This window comes from Amblyraja radiata, chromosome 14 (assembly GCF_010909765.2).
Source record: "Amblyraja radiata isolate CabotCenter1 chromosome 14, sAmbRad1.1.pri, whole genome shotgun sequence".
Classification (NCBI taxonomy): domain Eukaryota; kingdom Metazoa; phylum Chordata; class Chondrichthyes; order Rajiformes; family Rajidae; genus Amblyraja; species Amblyraja radiata.
Window position 1 is genome coordinate 8,843,096 of NC_045969.1, and position 21,416 is coordinate 8,864,511.

The 21,416-nt window shown below is 43.2% G+C and overlaps 1 protein-coding gene and 1 long non-coding RNA gene across 2 annotated transcripts; both read right to left on the reverse strand.

Annotated features, from left to right (window-relative positions):
* Positions 1-502: 502 nt before the first annotated feature.
* Positions 503-19,764, reverse strand: LOC116980335. Its single transcript, XR_004413939.1, has 3 exons — positions 19,751-19,764; positions 19,454-19,460; positions 503-1,454 (listed from the first exon to the last, which is right to left on the reverse strand). It is a non-coding gene; the product is annotated as an uncharacterized LOC116980335 (long non-coding RNA).
* On the reverse strand, positions 514-10,522 carry LOC116980333 (phosphatidylinositol glycan anchor biosynthesis class P). The gene is made up of 5 exons (XM_033032447.1): positions 10,409-10,522; positions 7,824-7,914; positions 5,250-5,322; positions 3,545-3,663; positions 514-3,157 (listed from the first exon to the last, which is right to left on the reverse strand). Exons 2-5 carry the CDS (start codon positions 7,903-7,905, stop codon positions 2,949-2,951), a joined length of 483 nt encoding a protein of 160 aa, XP_032888338.1. The 5' UTR covers positions 7,906-7,914; positions 10,409-10,522; the 3' UTR covers positions 514-2,948.
* Positions 19,765-21,416: the final 1,652 nt, after the last annotated feature.

Below are 21,416 nucleotides of genomic sequence, written 5' to 3' on the forward strand. Positions count from 1 at the left end.
CGAACCCCTCCCCCTTCCCGGTTCTCCCAACAGTCTTATTGTCACCGACTACATTTTATCTCTGTACAGGAAAGAACTGGCTTAAATTGAAGATTGGGATGTGGGAGGAAACTAGAGCACCTGGAGGCAACCTATGCAGACACAGGAAGAATGTGCAAACTCCATACAGACAACCCAAGGTGTCTCGTGAAGAAGGGCCACGATCTGAAATGTCACCCATTCCTTCTCTCCAGAATTGCTGCCTTTCCCGCTGAGTTACTCCAGCATTTTGTGTCTACCTTCAGGAGTCTGAAGTCTGAGTGAAATCTTCCAAAAGTAATTGGGAGTCACTGCAACGTCGAAACAATGGACATCAAGTAAACTTCCAATATTTGCTGTCTAGACCACCACTTGAGTTACAACCTTTCCACCGCTTAATGCATTTTCCAGAGAGAATTAGACAACATTGACAGTCTTTTACTGATAGCATGAAAATGATAAAGTTTCAGTGTGTGACAAAATATTTTTCTTGAAGAATGAAAAATGCAGTTTATTCGAAAGCACAAGAATTTCACAAAAACACATACCAATATACCATTTTCTGTTATTAAAACACAATTCTCATTTAAATTAATAATTGTAAACTTCATGTTAGATACTGGTTCTTTTGTTCATACTAAATACCTGGGTGAGGGAAAGGTGAATGAGATCCTATGCACTCAAGGCAAGTCACCCGAGGCAAAAGCTTTTATTGTTTAATTTACTCTTTATTCTCATTTATCTTATTGAACATCTTGCATTTTCAGCATGTACAAGAATGAGCAGACAATGGCTATTTACCCGAGATATTTGAGCAGGAAAACATAATCACCGCGGCACTTGTGTCTCTTTTTGGCAGGGTCCCTGCTACATGCTACACTGAAACTTAATTTTCTCCTTCCATTCGGATTAAAACTCAATATCCACTAAGCTAAGAGCTGTAACCAAGCTCCAGCAATCAAGACCTGTCAATTTCATCCTATTTCCATTCATCTGTTTCTTTTTTTGACTGAATCTTGCAGTTCCAGGTATTAAATAATGCTGTAGTCATGTGTACTTCTCAATTAGGTTTTAGTGTAAGAGAACATCCTAAATGTATTAAGGGGCAGTACATGTGGCGCGGCTGGTAGACTCTGTCTCACAGCGCCAGAGAACCGGGTTCAATCCTGGCCTTGGGTCGTCTGTATGGTGTTTGCACGTTCTTCCTGTGTCTGCATAGGTTGCCTCCAGGTGCTCTAGTTTCCTCCCACATCCCAAAGATGTGCAGGTTGGTAAGTAATTGACTGCTGTAAAATAAAGTCCCTCAGGTGAAGATGAGTGGTAGACTCTGGGCAGAGTGGATGAGATCAGTGTAGAATTAGAGTAAATACGTGGTTCATGGTAGGGAAGCACTTGGAGGGCCGAAGGGCCTGTTTCCATGCTGTTTCTCTCTATGTCTATCTTCGGTTTAAACCAGCATCTGCAGTTCATTCCCACACATGTTCTTAAGAGGCACTGATGTCCGATTACTCTGGTGAAGGTTGGGAAGGGGAAGGGTTAGATGGAAAGTTTATTTTCTCTTGACTGTTTTTTTGATCAAGACTGCTTTTTATCTGCTATCAATTTCTAAAATAACTTTTAAGTAGTTCTCTATAGAAATCGTGTTATAACAAATTTAGTCTGTCTAATACACAAAGTGTTCTCTCATTCATCAATTGCATTACATCAAAATGGCGGCATGAAAACACGTTGTAACAGAACTATTACATGCATATGGCAGCCCAAAGGTGTAGCATTTGCAGAGCGTAGCAAGGAATGTCAAAGCTACTGACTAGAAGATGCAAAGGGCATTTAGTCTTGACATTTTTCATTCTTCTCTCCCGACAACATTGTCCCGAATTATTAAGTTTGCGACGTATTAAATTGTACTAAATTTGAGATAATTTCTGAAAGATATTTCCCCAGAGGAAAACAAAATAAACCAATTGAATGCCCCTGAGTCATAAAGATAGGGATGCAAAGTGGTAAATAGCTACAGCTATGGTCTTGCACCTACAATTCTAAGACCACAGTATGTGGCATGTCCATGGTGTATCCGGAGGATGAAAATACACACATATTATCAATGTGCCATGTTCATCGGGGGAGCCATTGTAACTGATTGTCCTGCAGGCAATAGCTCCAATCCATGGTTTTCCATGGTCTAATGAACAATGTATGAACAGGGTTGCTTCCATTTTAAATTGCCTCCAAGGTAACATATCTGATTGTAGAAGTGTAGCTATAATCATGGTCTCCGTAAAACGTTAACTGAACCAGAGAGGATTGCAATACTCGGTTCATAAGCAAGTATCCGTGCTCACCTTAAGAAACTGGACAGATAAGACAAGTAACAAGATTCTTCTCCCCCAGTCTCAATTAATTAGACCTTCAAGCTTATGGATGGGATCATGAGAGGTAAACTAAAAGATTGTTTAGAGCACTGGCAAATTGCACGGATTTAGTTTGTTAATTTTCGGAGTATTCACGCACATTTGGCGTAGTAACATCACCACCTTGTCAAACTGCACTGAAACTCTTTGAACATTATCAAGAGTGAATTCTATATCAAACACAAATCTGACGTATCTAGAAGTGTCAAAGAGGATATCAGGGTCAAGTTATAACAAGTTAACAATTAAACAGATATATCCTGGTAATTCTCTCCCTAACTCAAGAACAAATTTGGCATGGTCAAACACAATCCCCCAATTAATTCAGCATGGTCTGGGAACCACGTGTTTTTTAAGGCTTACTAGTATGCAATTTAGTATACTTATCTAAGCCTTTGGTGGAAACCAACATTTTATTCATTTCTACAAATATGGCATTTAAAAAAAATTCATATCTGCACAAAGTTGCAGAATAAATGGCTTTCGATGACAGTAAACACACGGCATTATCACAACATGTTAGAGGTCTGAAGTATCACTGGAGTTCTCAGTCAGGGGATCCACATGTCTCGCGGCATGTGACCTCCATGTCACTGTCTGGTCACCAGCTGCCTCGTGAGATGTAGAAAGGAAGAAAATTCGATTGACCTCACTGATGGAAACATCTTGCAGACCAGGGATTGCTCCTTCAACATACGGTTTGCTCTGTTGGCTTTTTGCATAACTGTCTGAGAAGAAAAATATTTTCTAATAAAAGACAGAAACCGATGAGCCACATTACTATAGAATTCTCAGTTACAATAAATATGAATAACCATTACACAAAACTAACCTTTTCGCATATGTGTGCACTGAAATGACACAGATTTGAGCACCAAATATTTAATATTCATATCTAGAGATGAGGGAAACTGGGATATTTCCTTTAGATCAGAGAAAAATTAGGGGATTTTTCAAAGAGGAAAAAAAGCCACTGTGCCGCCCATGTGTTTAAACGCACATTAAATTATTCGCAATAGAAGAAACCACCTAACCAACTTATCTGGTCATAATGTTATTCCTGACCATTTCAATTGCCACACTACCACTTTGTTGTGTCTGACATTCAAACTCACCAGTGACGGTATCTACAGAGGCCAGCGGCGCTGTGCTCATCATGTTAACTCCACAGAGTAAAATGTAAGCAATTACAATGACGACAAGAAGATAGATAGGCAAGGCAACAGCCCAATACCTGTGAAAAATATTCATATATTAAATCATAAATAAATTGAGTAATACAATCCATCATAATGTGCATATTGTTTTTAAATAGTGCCGATGCTAAGATGCTGCATATTAACATTTTTTTAAATTTGGCCTCTTGCACATATCTGGCTTATTATTGGGACGACAAATGGTGCAATGGGCTAAGTGTTCGGCTGGCAACCGGAAGGTAGCCGGTTCGAATCCCGCTTGGAGTCCATACTGTCGTTGTGTCCTTGGGCAAGACACTTCACCCACCTTTGCCTGTGTGTGAATGTGTTTGAATGTGTGTGAGTGATTGGTGGTGGTCGGAGGGGCCGTAGGCGCAGATTGGCAGCCACGCTTCCGTCAGTCTGCCCCAGGGCAGCTGTGGCTACAGAAGTAGCTTACAACCACCGAGTGTGACTGAGGAGTGAATGAATAATGCGATGTAAAGCGCCTTGAGTATTAGAAAGGCGCTATATAAATCCCATCCATTATTATTAAAATTTCTGCATCCATATCAGACTAGATTACCAGGGGAACAGCACTTCAGCAATGTAACAAAATACATATATTTTCTTTGCTTTATCTTTTGTTCTTGAAAAAGTTGGCACTCAGCAAGAAATTATTCATATTGATTCAAAATTACTGACGGCCTCAGGGGCAGGACCTGCACCGTGAATGCTTGGGCCTTGGGGAGTGTACTGGATCAGAGGGATCTAGGAGTACAAGTACATAGTTCTCTGACAATGGCATTGCAGGTAGTTAGGGTAGTGAAGAAGGTTTTAGGCACGCTGCCTTCATCAGTCAGGGAATTGAGTCTAGATGTTGGGACAATATGCTACAGTTACAGTTACATCACTTGGAGTACTATGTTCAGTTTAGATCACCCTGCTACACAAAAGATGTCATTAAGCTGGAAAGTTTGCAGAGAATATTTACTAGGTTGTGGCCAGGTCTTGAGGGCTTGAACTATAGGGAGAGGTTGGGCAGGCTAGAATTTTATTCCTTGGAGCACGGGAGGCTGAGGCATGATCTCATAGAGGTGTATAAAATCATGAGGTGAATAGATAGGGTAAATTCACAAATTCAGAGTAAAGGAGTTTAAAGTAAGAAGGAAAATATTTAATTGGAAACTGAGAGGTAATTTTTCCATACAGAGCATGTTGGGTATCTGGAACGAGCTGCCAGAGGAAGTAGTTGTGGCAGGTACATTAACAGCATTTAAAAGATATTTGGACAGGGTGTAAGGGTAGGAAAGATTTAAATGGATACGGGACAAATGGGACTAACTTAAGTGATCTGTTTCCAGGCCGTATGTCTATATGATTCTATCTCCGCAGTATGCAAATTCTCATTAAAACTAATACCAATCTGACATTGATACTCAATTAATAACTAGTAGTATATTATAAATATAAAATCCATCAGTGTGAAGAAGGGTCTCGACCTGAAACGTCACCCATTCCTTCGCTTCAGAGATGCTGCCGGTCCTGCTGAGTCACTCCCGCATTTTGTGTATATCATAAATTGTATGTAATGTATACATTATATTGAACCCAGATTATTGACATAATTTATGTTAACACTTACTTCTGTGGCCAATAGGTGAGACCCACTGAGTGCAACCACGATTCAGGAACAAAGGCCCAGACTAGATACAGAACTGTGAAGTGAGAATAATAAATCACTACAACAATGCATTGGCACAACAACAATCTCTTTCCATGACCTTTCTCTATCTAATGTCTTAAGCAAATTTAATTCTTCCTTTTTAAATCATTTGATTATTCGTTTTGAATTATTGCTAAAATGGTTCAATTATCATTTTCAATGCTTTATTTATTAAAAGACGTACAGGTTTGCAGGTCAATTGGCTTGGTAAATGTAAAAATTGTCCCTAATGTCTGTTGGATAATGTTAATGTGCGGGGATCGCAGGTCGACGTGGACCCGGCGGGTTGATGGGCCTGTTTCCCCGCTGTATTTCTACAAAAAACTAAAACATTAAGATTATTTGGCAGATTAATCTCAGTTGGAAAGGTGAAAACACAGGCTAAAATAATGTCTATTGCTTTCTTTCTATTTACTCTTGAGTACATCCGGTAGGCGGCGCGACTCTCGTCAGCAGCGGCCTCTGCAGTCCGTCTGCGTTTTTATTATTTTATGTCTATGTTTTTATGTAGTTTTTGTTATTTTTTGTTGGGGTATGTGTGTGGGGGGGTGGGGGTGGTGTGGGCGGGAGGGGGTAACTTTTAAATCTCTCCCTGCACGGGAGACCCGACCTTTTCTTTGCCGGGTCTCCGTTGTCGTTGGGGCTGCAACGAGGAGCGGCCTCCAACAGGAAGACCAGGGGCTGTGGTGCCGACTACTCACCTCACCTCACCGTCGCGGAGCTGGACGAGTCCAGAGCGGGTGGAGCTGTGGTGGACGCTGCTGCGGCCTGACCCCCGGAGATTCGGTGGCTGCAACTGCGGGTTTGGCGGACAGTGACACCGGGAGCCCGCGGGTCCCTGGAGGGAGACCACTTTTCCGGGCTCCCGCAACGGCGACTTCTCCCGCCCGAGTTGCGGGGTTGAAGAGCTCCTGGAGCGGGGCCTTACAGCACCGCCCCGCGCGGCTTGGAATGGCTGCGGGTCTCTGCGAGCGCACGCCGCGGGCTCTAACATCAAGACCCGGTGTGCGGCCTTGCATCACCCGGCGTGGCTTTAATGGCCACGGGACAATTCGCCATCGCCCGCCGGGGGCTTTGACTTTGACTCTGACATCGGGGGAGGGGAGTGCAGTGGAGAGAAAAGTTTTTTTGGCCTTCCATCACAGCAATGTGATGGATGTTTATGTAAATTATGTTGTGTCTTGGGTCTATTTGTTTGTAATGTATGGCTGCAGAAACGGCATTTCGTTTGGACCTCAAGGGGTCCAAATGACAATAAATTGAATTGTATTGTATTGTATTAATTGATGTATGAATAGATACGGTTTAGAGGAATATGGGCCCAACGCAGGCAGGTGGGACTACTATAGATGGGCATCTTGGTGCCATGGGCAAATTGGGCTGAAGGGCCTGTTTCGTGCTGTATGACTCCAATAATGCCACAACTGCAGCACTGATGCAAACACTTTTTGATTCACACACACTACAATTATAATATAAATGTACCATAAATCCAAGAGCAACTCTAAATGCAACCAAAATGATTCTGACTAAATTTTAATTATATGAATAGCATCATAGTAATTGTTTGGGTAGAAGCCATTTGGTCCATCGTGTCCATGCCATCTGAAAAAAAGTCCGCTTTCCACCAAGTCATATATTCAGAGGTTAAGGCACCAGGTATTCATCCAGACGCTTATTAAATGTTACTCTTATTAAACAATTCTTTCAAACAATAAGTTAAAAAATCCCATTATTCTGTTGTAAAACCCCATTCCTCAAATATTTCTCTATTACACCTTCTACATTAAATCTATGCTCCCTAGTAACTGATCACTCTATGATGGAAAATATTTCTTCCAAAGGATGGGCAATTAAAAATGTTTTTACATCTTTCTACATTCTATGATATATTCATATATATATATATTCTTTAAAGATGAAAATGTGCAGGGCAAGTTGTTTTTTTACAGAGGATGGCGAGTCCCTGAAACAGGCTGCTGGGAGTGGTGTGAATACAGGTATAATAGTGGCATTTAAGAGACTTTTGAGTAGGCACATCTGTACTGTATTGTTTTATGTTCTAATTTGCCCTAACTTGGTCACTTGGTGACCTCTGAAAAAGGGTCGCGACCCGAAACGTCACCCATTCCTTCTATCCAGAGATGCTGCCCGTCCCACTGAGTTATTCCAGCATTTTATGTCTATCTTCGTTGCTGCACCGCATCTTTTTCCCCCACTAATCTCTGCTGACATTTGCTCTAGCAGGTTTGGATTATCATGGCAAATAGCCTGATCAAATAAAATATTCCTCTCAGGCCGTGAGTGTTCATCAAGATAAAGGTTTACAATACTGATTGAAATTAGGACAGACACAGAGCAGGAGGGGGGGGGGGGGGGTGGGACTAAAGGTTGTGTTAAAGTGGAACATAATAACTATAATTTTGCAAAACATTTTCCATAGACCTTCAACAAAATCCATTTATTTTTAATAAATTGTGCTGCCTTACTTACTGAATGCAAACTTTGAGGCGAGAAACAGAACAAATCCGTAAATTGCCCTCTCAGGTAACGGCGAAGGGGAGGTCACCACCATTGTTCATGTCTAAGACAGACAAATTAACATATTCTGAGAGTACTGAAATATCCTTTGGACATCCTGTTACACCACATGGTTAAACTATTAAATTGTAAATTACATCTCATTCTGTACACTGGTTTATTGTACAACTTAGACAAATAAAATGTCATAGACATTTTCGAGAGGCAACATTCAGCCCACCTATTCTAATCATGCCATGAGGAGATATTTATGTTAATACTGTCCTCAATGCTGACAAACTTGGTGTCAATACAATAATTGATTGACAATTACATAGAAACGCAAAACAAGAAATCATATCTTGAGCAGATCTTCCACTTAAATACTAACAAATTATTTCACTTTCCAATCTTGCCAGCAACAATCCCAGATTTTAATTAATTATTTTAGCAATTTGTATAGATAGCTTTATTTAATATAACAACCTAGATTCAATTTTAATCTAAAGTTGCTGGAATGAAGATTATGGAATCCATTTCACTTAATTTTGATTAAATACATAACTCAGTGAGGTTTTATGCAATAAAATGTTCCAGTATTTTCTTCATTTTACTTTAGAGATTCAGCGGAGAAACAGGCCCTTCGGCCCACCGAATCCGTGATGACCAACGATCGATCACCTCTTACACTAGCACTATCCGACACACTCGGGACATTTTTTAACTAAAGACAATTAACCTAGAAACCTGTGCATCTTTGGAGTTTGGGAGGAAACCAGAGCACCCGGAGAAAACCCACGCGGTCACAGGGAGAACGTACAAACTCCATACAGACAGCACCCATAGACAGGATCGAACACGAACCTTTGGTACTGTAAGGCAGCAACTCAACCGCTGCCCCACCGTGCCACCCCCTTCTAGAAGACAGGTAATGTCGGAAGAAACACCATCAGCATTCCAAAGGAAGAGCAGGGAATGGAGAGGGAGCTTGATGTCAATATAATGATTGGCAATTTCAAATAAATGAATCTCTTGGTGTTCATCATGACAAACCCAACAAAAACCGACGCTCCCTGATTATGAAATTAAATATTATATCAGTGTTCCAATTCACACACTCGGCTGGGTCGTGGGTTTTTACAGGAGTAACAGCCAAGTGTTAATACATTTACAACAAATCACATCTACCCCAAAGTTACTCAGAAACATAAAATGCAAAAAAAAAACACTCCAAGTTAGGCAGCATCTTCGAGGTACCCGAAACGTTGACAGTTTCTCACTCCACAGATGCTGCTTGACTTGCTGTGTATATCCAACAACTTTTTTGTTTCAGATTTGCAGCATCTGCAGTAGTTTTTTAATTTTCATCTACCTCCGAGTTATTCACACTTGTCTAAATTTTAAACAAGTTTGATACTTGCTGTAAAAATCAAAGTGCTGGAGTAAACCATAGAAGCAAAGAACTGCAGATGCTGGTTTACACAAAAAGGAATACCTGCCACACTTCGTCCCACCTGTTTTCTTCCAGATTTCACCCCCCCCCCCTCCCTCTACACTACAATCACACAGAAGGGTCCAGACCCGAAACGTCACCTATTCATGTTCTCCTGAGGTGCTGCTTGACTCGCTGAGTCACTCCAGCACTTTGTGTGCTTTTGCTGGAGGAGCTCAGTGGGTTAGGCAGCAGCTGTGGAGGAAATGCGCAGATCCTTCTTCAGACTCCAGCATCTGTAGTTTCTTGTGTCTGTCCATTCCCTCCACAAATGCTGCAGGACCCACTGAGTTCCTCTTGCACTTTATGTTTTTGTTTAAGATTCTAAGCACCTGTACTTTCTTGTGTTTCTGGGAAAGGTCCTGTTCCTGACTGCATTTAAAGAGTTTGTAAAATAATTGATGAGTGCCAGCTGCAGCCCTGCACCTATACCTTGCACCCTGTACTCAGTACAATCTGCCCTGTCCTCAGCTCAATCTGCCCTGTATTCAGCTCAATCTGCCCTGTACTCAGTACAATCTGCCCTGTACTCAGCTCAATCTGCCCTGTACTCAGTACAATCTGCCCTGTACTCAGCTCAATCTGCCCTGTACTCAGTACAATCTGCCCTGTACTCAGCTCAATCTGCCCTGTACTCAGCTCAATCTGCCCTGTACTCAGCTCAATCTGCCCTGTACTAGTGTGCCCTAGGTTGTACCCCATGCCCTGCACCATACAATGTGCCCTGTACATCTTATACCCAGTACAATGTACCCTGCACCCTGCATATTGTGCCATGTACCCTGAACAAATGCGCCCTGTACTCTGTACCCAGTACAATGCACTCCTTTCCACAATGTTCCCTCTACCACAAGTGCCCTGTACACAGTACAACCTTCCACCCAGTACATGTGCCCTGTACACCTTATCCCCAGTGCATGTGCCCTACCCCCTGTGTACCCCAAGCCCTGCACCTCCCTGCCATCTCTCCCCATTGCTCCTGCTCCTCCTGCCTCCCATCCCCCAACCCTCCCCGGGCCGGAGGCGGCGGCATTTGACTCGGGCCACCCCTCAGACTTTGCCCTACCAACGCACAGTCCGGACAAGTACAGGACGGCCGTGGAGCAGGAATGGGAGGCAGCGAGCTGCCGGCTGTAATGGCGGCGGCGGCGGCCGCTGCGCAGTGCGCATGCGCCAGACTGGGCCTGGGACCAAAGATCTATAGGATCTTTGCCCGGGACCGCCAGCTGCTGCAAACCAAAGCTGCGGGGATTGCGGCTACACGATATCCCGAAAGAACACAAATGCAGCGTTGATTCAATAGAATAAATGCAAATAATGCAGTTTGCATAATTATTACGGCTGTTGCATGGAATACAGGTGTGGTGTATGTCAGTTATATAAAATGCATCCAAGAGTTATTTATTAACAGTAGTGCGCAGATTGAGCGTGGACAAGCAATTTTTTTGAAGACCAAGTCAATGGATATTTGTAAGGCGGAGACTGACTGATTCTTGATTCGTACTGGTGTCAGGGGTTATGGGGAGAAGGCAGGAGAATAGGGTTGAGAGGCAGAGATAGATCAGCCATGACTGCATGGTGGAGCAGACTTGTGTAGGAAGGAACTGCAGATGCTGGTTCACACCGAAGATAGACACAAAATGCTGGAGTAACTCAGCAGGACAGGCATCATCTCTGGAGAGAAGGAATGGACTTTTTGTGCCAACTTTGGTGGAGTCGATTTGATGGGCCGAATGGCCTGATTCTGCTGCTATAACCTATGAATTTATGAAAATTGGTGCATTGGCAAATGTGGCACGCAATATTATCCCAGCTATTCCTAAAATAATCCAACGAGGATAATCCAACATTTGGGTAATCATTTGTTTAAGAAAGAACTGCAGATGCTGGATAAATCGAAGGTGGACAAAAATTGCTGGAGAAACTCAGAGGGTGAGGCTGCATCTATGGAGAGTGGGAAGGGTAATCCTGCCTTTGTCAATTCTTTAAAAAAGCTACACAATCAAACTTATTTATCTCCCTTCAGACCTTTAAATTTTCACATTCAAGTAAATATATCAAATCACCTACTTTCATTTCAGGGAGTGCATTTGGATACCCAGAAAATAGTATAGTAGTCATCTCACAGAAACAGTAAATCAAAGATATAAACTGAAAGGTAGAGAAAACATCTCAAAAGCCATCACAACAAACGCAAATTTTAAACTCAACTGAGATAACGCTAATAACTGCACTAATGTGCTGCTTTGCACTGTCCTTGTCGACCACTGATTTGTTATAGTGCTCTTTGCAAGTACTATCGCAACTTTTAAGAAATATTTAGACAGGTACATGAATAGGATAGGGTTTAGAGGGATATGAGCCAAACGCAAGCAGGTGGGACTAGTGTAGATGGGACCAATTTTTTGGCATAGGCACGTTGAGCTGAAGGGCCTGTTTCTGCGCTCTATGACTCGATGACTCTTGGTCTTCCATTTCGTATATTCACAGCTATGTATTCAACTGCACTTTAAGAAAGGCATCCATTGGTCTGTGAGCTGCTAGGCCGGGAACCTGGCCTGAATTCCTTCCCTACCCACTCTGCCTGCTGCTGGAGAGGGAACTTGGGGGTGAATCCCTCCCCTCTACAGGTGCTCCCATAGCAATGCTTCACAGCAAGACTTAGTGTGGAGAGGCTGCTGAAGTGGTTCAATGGTGCTTTATGCCAAAGTGTTGGACAACCTGGGGTGAGCAGTGTGGCCGCTCAGTTCTGAGATGTGGAGCTTAGGCCCACACCTTGACTGCAGTAACTCAGCGGTCAGGCAGCATCTCTGGAGAAATGGGCTGGCACACAGAGTGTGACCATTGTGGAGAACTGCTAGCACCTGCTGGAAGTGTTTGCACTCTGTCCAGATCCCACGGTCTCCCTCGTTGACTCCTGTTGAATGAGATGGAAGCTGCTGTCTCCCTCCCATTTGTTCAGATGCACATCTCTCCCAGCACAGAGATCTCTCTGTAGTGACAAAGTCAAAAGCCAGTGACCAGGGTTGTGTTTGTTACCATCAGGAAACCTCTGGGCTGGAAGAGGGGAGTGGCCAAGCAAAGAGAACACTACTTCTAATCTAGTGTTCCATTCAGTGCCCTACATTGGAGAAGCCAAACACAGGTTGAGTGATCATTTTGCGGAGCACCTGCACTCAGTCCACAAGGGATACTCTAAGCTTCCCAGGCCAGCACGGTGGCGCAGCAGTAAAGCTGCTTCCTCACAGCGCCAGGGATCCGGGTTCGATCCTGACCTCGGGTACTGTCTGTGTGGAGTTTGCACATTCTCCTTATGACTGCCTGGGTTTCCTCCAGATGCTCCGGTTTTCGTCCCACAACCCAAATACATGTGGGTTTGAATTTAATTGGCCTCTGTAAATTGCTACGTGTGAATGAGTAAGTGGGATGAGTAAGAGGGGCATGCTTTCTAAATGTCCCTCTTAGAAATGACTGATAGAGTGTTGACATGGTGCACCCTGATAGTGTTGATATACTACCTAAAACTAGTGCGAACGGTTGATCATTCATGGCATGGACTCGTTGGGCCGAAGGGCCTGTTTCCATGTTATATCTCTAAACTATACTTCCGATTGCCTGTCACCTTAATTAATCAACACGCTTCCACTCTGACCTTGCTGTCTGGTACTTCATGCACTGTTACAATGAAGCCCAATACAAGCCTGAGGGAACAACAGCTCATATTCCATATGGGCACAGTGCAGCCCTCAGGGCTCAATATCAAGTTCTCTAGCTTTAGACAATTCACTCCCTCTCGCTCTTTCATACTGATACACGTCTGACCATTTCTGTCTGTCATCATTTTTTAGAGCAATTCATCTTTTCTTTGTTTTTCAATAGTTTGGCCTGCTGGACACGTCTCAAAGCCTTATCGTTAGCAGCATTTTTCAAAAGACAAAAGAGCTTAATCTTATTTTAATTGCTACTTAATTGCAATATGTGTAGGAAGGAATTGCAGATGCTGGTTTATACCGCAGATAGACACAACATGCTGGAGTAACTCAGTGGGTCAGACAGAATCACTGGCGAAAAGGAATAGGTGACTTTTTGGATCGGAATGTTCTGAAGAAGGGCTTCTCCCCAGCCTGAAGAAGTGTTTCGACTCAAAACGTCGCTTATTCCTTTTCCCCAGGGATGATGCCTGACCGCTGAGTTTAGTTTAGCTTAGAGTTGCAGCACGGAAACAGGCCCTGCAGCCAACCAGTGATCCCCGCACACTTACACTATCCTACACGCACGAGGGACAATTTACAATTATGCCAAGCCAATTTGCTGACAAACCTTTGGAGTGTGGGAGGAAACCGGAGATCCCGGAGAAAACTCACACAGGTCACGGGGAGAATGTACAAACTCTGTACAGACAAGCACCCATGGTCAGGATCGAACCTGGGTCTCTGGCGCTGTAAGGCAGCAACTCTACCTCTGCATCACCGTGCCACTGGAGAGTTACACCAGCATTTTGTGTCTTTCAGCTTAATTGCAACGGTCAGGCATCGCTCACACCCCATTAGAAATATTCCCTCTGTTCTACCCTGCTTCCCCCACCTTCTCCACCACTGTAAAACAACATGGTTTCTCTCTTTTCCTGTTCTGATCAAGGATCCAAGACCTAAAAATGTCAACCATTTCTCATTCCACAGATGCAACCCGACATGCTAAGTGTTCGCAGCATTTTCCTTTTTAATTCAATAATGTCCACTGTTTTAGTGAATGAGATCTGCTGTTCTTACTTGTTCTGATCTACGTGAGCCCACATATCCGTAGTTGTCTCTTATTTAATCTCCAAAATGGTTTCGTAACCTATCAAACTATATGGAAATTGGGATGAAAATCCACAGAAAAAATTAATTGGGATATGACAGAACGGATTTCCTGATTAATTTCTGGGGCCACACCAAATTTCGGGTGGTGATGAGAGCAGATGCAATAGTTGTGTTTAAGAGGCTTTGACATAGATATGGAGGTGAACATTGCACACAGGGATGCATTGAAAGGCGGGTATGGATCATGCACAGGCAGAAAATATTAATTTAATTTAACGCAAACATTGTTGGCCAATGTATATTTATACTGTGCGGTATTGTTCTCTTTGTTCTATGGTTTATAAAATGGAACCTAATATTTTGTATACATGTCATTTTGTGAAGAATCTTATTCTTATGATAAATATTATTGATACTGGTTCTCTGGTGCTGTAGCTTTGTGCGTAGTCAAATTACAATAGTGTTTCTTTCTAATAATGTCTTAACTAAAATTTGAATTTATTGCTTTCTGAATGTCCTTAGAAATTACTGATGTAGTGTTTGCAAATTTAACATAATCTACCATTCTGAAATCTTATGGATATGGTGTATTTATGGATTGGGCTAAATGCAGAACATTTACTGTTAAGATCATGTCCCTTCCTCAAGGGAGGTTATGTTACAATTGACCCTTTTGCCTTCTTAAAGTGTTCATATATCTTTCTGATTTACAATGAACTGTGGATTATGATGGCTTTACTGGGTGCACATGATCATTTTCAATACATATGCTGTGACCAGTCATTGGCATATCTCCCAAGCTATTATTTGTTTGACGACCACCCCTGTGTAGTCAGTCTGATCGCACATAAGTTCCTAAGTTATTGGAGCTGATTTAAGCCATTCGGCCCATCAAGCTTACTCCGCCATTAAATCATGGCTGATCTATCTTTCCCTCTCAACTCTATTCTCCCCATAACCCCTGACACCCATACTAATCAAGAATCTATCAATCTCCACCTTAAAAATATCCATTGGCTTGGCTTCTACAGCCGTCTGCCGCAAAGAATTCCACAAATTCACCACCCTCTGTCTAAAGAAATTCCCCCTCGTCTCCTTTCTAAAGGTACATCCTTTTATTCTCAGGCTATGGCCTCTGGTCCTAGACTCTCCCACCAGTGGAAACATCCTCGCCACATCCACTCTATCTAGGCTTATCCTTCTCATAAACTCTAGTGCCCCTACAGTACACTAGTTTTAATTCATTGATTATCCACTTGTTCTTTGTTCCTCAAATTGAATTCAAAATCTCGTCATCCTTTACAAATCATGCTCTACTCTGCCATGTCTGTTCCTATGTATCTGCCCAACACTATTCACTCCTTCAATTCTCCTGTCCTGCACAGCACTTTCTTTCACTCTACCATAAGTGGGAAATTATCATTCAGTATCAGATTTCTTTGGTGCAGCTCTGCCCAAGACAACAAGAAATTGCAGAGGGTTGTAGATGTGGCCCAGTCCATCATACAGACCAGACACCTCGCCATTGGCTCCATCTACACATCACGCTGTCTGGGAAAAGCAGGCAACATAATCAAAGACTTGGCGGCATAGTGGCGCAGCGGTAGAGTTGCTGCCTTACAGCGCCGGAGACCCAGGTTCGATCCTGACTACAAGTGCCGTGTGTAGGAGTTTGTACGTTCTCCCTGTGACTGCATGGGTTTTCTCTGGGTGCTCTGGTTTCCTCCCACACTCCAAACATGCACAGGTTTGTAGGTTAATTGGCTTTGGTAAAATTGTAACTTGTTTTAACGTGTAGGATAGTGGTGGTGTTTGGGGATCGCCAGTCGGTGCGGACTTGGTGGGCTGAAGGGGCTGTTTCCGCGCTCTATCCCTAAAGTCTGTAATGTCCCGGGTCATTCCTTTTTCTCCCTGCTCCCATCAGACAAAAGATACATAAGCTTGAAAGCACGCTCCACGAGTCTCAGGAACAGCTTCTTCCTCTCTGTCTTCAGGCTTCTGAACAACCCTTCCATGAGCTAGAATACTGTCCAATTCACCCCATTGCAGACATTGGACTTTGTCTATTGACTATGGAGCTGCAATGCTGAGAACTATATACTGCACTTTGTATCTTGCCCTTCGCTCAATCTTGAGTTTGACATGATTGTATTTATGTATAGTAGTGTCTGTATATACTATATACAGATAACACTATAGGATTATCGGAAAACAAAGTTTTTCACTGCACCTCTTTACACGTGACCGTCATAAACCTAAATCTGAACCTAAGTTTTGGAAATCACGTTATTTCTCTCACCCTTTAAAAAAAAAACCTCATCAAACCTCCTTTGAACTCTACATTACTTAAACTGTTGAAATCAGTGAACAATTCTGCAAGATTGGGTTTTTCATGCAGCTGTCAACACTGTTGCCCCAGGATCTTCAATGATGTATTCATTAGGACCCCTCGAGAAATTTCCAGATGATCCTTTAAACTGCCTTTGAAAAGATCTCTTTTGTTTTCTTCACTGTGGTGAGAATGTAATAATATCTCATCATCATCGGCGATCACTGGAAAGGAGTATGACTGTCCTCTCATGGAGGACGCCTGTGCGTGACTTTGTTTAATGTGGGGAGACTGGTGCACAGACAGCCACCACACGGTCCTTGACAGATCTGGATCAGGATCCAGTGGCATGGAGTCCAAGACGACCAGGGACCCTTTTCTGTTGCAGCCTTCATCCGCCTTCCCAGCCTTTGTGATGCTCCACTAAAGTCAGCCATCATCCTCTGCCTGTTCCACCGTTGAGGTCTTGGTTGGATTGCTCTTTGTCAGAGACCTCACCCTCGACCTTACCATCATGGGTGACCGTACCAGGAGCATAGCTCCAGACGGCATCGGTCTCAGGATCTCAGGACCACGCAAGCTTCTCCACCACGACAAGGTGACAATCCACTGAGAAGATTGTCTGATTATAATACAATCCATAATATATGTCAATGTTGCACCATCCACGGTTAATTTAGTCAAAATTTCCAGCATCATCTCTCTGTAAGGTCTCAGCTAATATATGCAAGAGCAAAATGGTGTAAAATTTCACCTCAACATTTCCACAGTTTCTCAGCAAATGAGCGTAAAAGGATGCATGTAAATATTACGGATACCTCTTTATTTATGGTGACTACCTTTAGACTTAACTTTAGACTTCAGAGATACAGTGTGGAAACAGGCCCTTCATCCCATACACTGGCACTATCCTAGGGACAATTTATAATTTTACCAAAGCCAATTAACCGTCAAACCTGCACATCTTTGGAGTGCGGGAAGAAACTGGAGAACCCGGAGAATACTCACGGGGAGAATGTACAAACTCTGTACAGACAGCACCTGTAGTCAGGTTCGAACCCAGGTCTCTGGCGCTGTAAGGCAGCAACTCTACCGCTGCACCACCGTGCCACCCCTAGTTGTTCAATAATACCTGTTCAATAATATGCACCTACAGCCAATTTTTTACTCTCTTGAGAACATGGTCCACCTTTCCAATGTCTGTGTTGACTTGTTAATCTCGATGCAGTCATTGGAACATCAATGAATTCAGCATATTTTAAGAGTAAGCTGGTCGGCCCACTGAGTCCACGCCGACCAGCAATCACCCATACGCTAGTTCTCTTCTACAATTTAGGGACAATTTACAGAAGCCAATTAACCTACAAACCTGCCGCTTTTGAAATGTGAGAGGAAACCAGAGCACTTGGAGAAGATCCATGGGGTCACAGGGAGAATGTGCAAACTCCGTACAGACAGCCTCTGTAGTCAGGATCGAACCCAGATGTCTGGAGCTGTAAGGCAGCAACTCTACCGCTGCGCCACTGTGCTGTCCTGCGGCCACACTGTTAGGAGTGAATATTAGTTATTGGTGCAATCACTCGGCACTGAAGTCTTAATTGAAGTTTAATCCATTACAGGAGAAGAAGTCAATATTGGAGCCTGCACTAAGTAAACAGAAAGTGTTAAATACTTTCAACGCAGTCAGTGATGATTTGATCACTAGTCACCCTTCTCTAAATACACAAAGATGTAATGGCATATCTGATCCCACAATGGCAGAAGCACAAAAAGTGATGACATGTCTTGCATTGACCTATGGGAAACTGGAGGTCTGAGCCTGGAAGGAACATTAAAGTCAGCAAAAGTTCACCATTGCAGTTGACCTTTGTAAACCCTGTGCGGACATCCCCAGTCAACGGAATGTCATGGGGTCACGGGCTGGTCAGAGAAGCAATCAACGACAGTGGAGGAGCTAACAAGGAGCAGGGCATCTCAACCTTTCTGCTTTAATCAAAATGCACTGACTTTTAGCCGAAGTGTTAAGAAACACGAAAAAAATAAGCTAATTTTCAAGTTCCATGAGGAACTATGCTACAATGTAAAACCTATTTAATCCTTTCAAAACTTTGTAGATTCAGGTGTAATGCATTCCCACCTTAATCGAAAATCAGATTGTGAACCATTGAATACAGAAGAGAATATTTTACGTACACAGTGCAGGGAACTTTTCAGTTGGAGTACTTCCTTTCTAGTATTTTTTTTCTCGAATTAGGTATTAATCTGCTGCTCTAAATCGTGATTAACCATTCTTTGTGTTTTAAAACAATATACTGAAAATTCATGCTGATTTCAATAATGCAGTCAGAAAATGTATTATTGCCACAAGAATTCTTCAGGATGGTGTCTTAATAATAATAATAATGGATGGGATTTATATAGCGCCTTTCTAATACTCAAGGCGCTTTACATCGCATTATTCATTCACTCCTCAGTCACACTCGGTGGTGGTAAGCTACTTCTGTAGCCACAGCTGCCCTGGGGCAGACTGACGGAAGCGTGGCTGCCAATCTGCGCCTACGGCCCCTCCGACCACCACCAATCACTCACACACATTCACACACATTCACACACAGGCAAAGGTGGGTGAAGTGTCTTGCCCAAGGACACAAAGACAGTATGCACTCCAAGCGGGATTCGAACCGGCTACCTTCCGGTTGCCAGCCGAACACTTAGCCCATTGTGCCATCTGTCGTCCCAATCTGTCGTCTTAATGCCACCCATCTTCGTTAATTACCTTTCCCGCATCATAAGTGAGGAAGTTTGATAATGAATGTATGGAATATCAAATATCTGTGATATTTAGAGTATTGTGTTCAGTTCTGGACAACATGTCACAGGAAAGATGATGTCAAGTTGGAAAGGGGACAGAAAAGATTTACGAGAATATTGCCAGGACTCGAGGGTCTGAGCTACAGGGAGAGTTTGAGCAGGCTGGGACTCTATTCCTTGGAGTGAAGGACAAGGCGGAGTGATCATATAAAGATGTATAAAATTATGAGAGAAATAGATCGGATTGACACACAGAGTCTCTTGCCCAGAATTGGGGAATCGAGAACCAGAGGTTAAGGGGGAAAGATTTAATAGGAATCTGAAGGGTAATATTTTCACATAAAGGGTGGTGGGTGTATGAAACGAACTGCAAGAGGAGAAATTTGAGGCAGAGACTATCGCAACGTTTAAGAAACAATTAGACAGGTGCATGGATTGGACAGGTTTAGGGGGATATGGGCCAAACACAGGCAGGTGGGACCAGTGTGGATGGGACATGTTGGCCGGCGTTGGCAAGTTGGGCCGAAGAGCCTGTTTTCCCACTGTATGACTCTATCTAACGTGTTTTTAGCCACTATAAATATGCAGCTGGCCTAGTTGAGTTTCTGATCAATGATGAACTGGTATATTGAAGGTGGGGGGGAGGGGGCCTTGGTTTTAGGAGTGCTTTGGTACATCAAAGCATTTCTAAATCCAAGCCTTAGGAAACCTCTTCTTCTTCTCATCGAGTCCACACACAAGATTAGAAGTTGTTCAGCCGGAGCTGCATACAGTGGTGTCTATCTTGTCAATTCTTGTGCTCGGTGGTGGAAAGATTGGTGGAAACAGGGCCGCGACGTGAATGCTCTTTCATTGACCCCAGGTAAACCTCTAGAGATAGTCATTCACTGGCACTTCGTAGCATGAATGTTACTTTCCATTACTCCTTCACTAAATGTTGTCTATGCTTAGATCCATGTCAACACTGGTGGAGATGAGCCAAAGAGCCCGTTTTCCTGGTGTGTAACTGTGTAACTGTGACTCCAACATGGCTAGGCTTTCATTTAGCAAAACACGAAATGTCAGAGTTTACCAGCGGGTCAGGCATCACCTGTGGAGGGCATGGATAGATGATGTTTCAGGTTCAGGATGCTTCTTCACACTCCAAGAAACTGCAAAGTCCCCCCATTGAGGACATTGGACTTGGTCCATAGAACAGGTATGTTACAATGCTGACAACTATATTTTTCACTCTGTATCTTCCCCTTTGCTCTATCTATTGAACTTGGGTTTGATTCTGAAGAAGGGTCTCGACCCGAAACGTCGCCCATTCCTTCCCTCCAGGGATGCTGCCTCACCCGCTGAGTTACTCCAGCATTTTGTGTCTACATAGAAAATAGGTGCAGGAGGCCATTCGGCCCTTCGAGCCAGCACCGCCATTCATTGTGATCATGGCTGATCGTCCCCTATCAATAACCCGTGCCTGCCTTCTCCCCATATCCCTTGACTCCACTAGCCACTACCTTTGATTTAAACCAGCATCTGCATTTCTTTCTTACCCATAGTATATCTAATCTATTTGGATAGCATGCAAAACAAAGTTATTCACTGTACCTCGGTACATTAGTACGGGTGTCAGGGGTTATGGGGGGAAGGCAAGAGAATGGGTTAGGAGGGAGAGATGGATCAGCCATGATTGAATGGCGGAGTAGACTTGATGGGGACGAATGACCTACTACTGCTCCTATCACTTATGACCTTATGATATGCGACAATATAAAACCAAAACTTAAATCAGAGTTCCTCCAGCAATTTGTATTTTGCTCAAGATTCCAGCATCTGCAGTTCCTTGCATCCCCACTGGCTTTCATTTACATTCTGTTGGTAGAATCTCTTGCAATTCCGACAATTACACGGTTAACGGACAGAGCCGAGCTCCCGGTTCATAAATAGCGGGGCATTTCCTAGTCAACGTGAGGCGAGCCATGTCTGCTGAGGTCCAACTGTATATCTCCAGCGTCTCAGCGTCCAGTGTGGTAAGTGCAGCACGTTGTAATTAATCGAAATCTCGGTTAGAGGGCGACATTTCTCGCAAGACCGACCACTTTTCTTTCACAGGATTACTGGCAATTTTTCTCGAAATATTGCGAGCA

Excerpts from the sequence above, each read along its gene's own strand:
- LOC116980333 (XM_033032447.1), bottom strand. The coding sequence starts at position 7,905 with ATGGTGGTGACCTCCCCTTCGCCGTTACCTGAGAGGGCAATTTACGGA. Across the intron at positions 5,323-7,823 it reads CGCCTCAAAGTTTGCATTCA|TTCTGTATCTAGTCTGGGCC; the intron begins GTAAGTAAGGCA and ends CTCACTTCACAG. Across the intron at positions 3,158-3,544 it reads CTCTGTAGATACCGTCACTG|ACAGTTATGCAAAAAGCCAA; the intron begins GTGAGTTTGAAT and ends TTTTCTTCTCAG.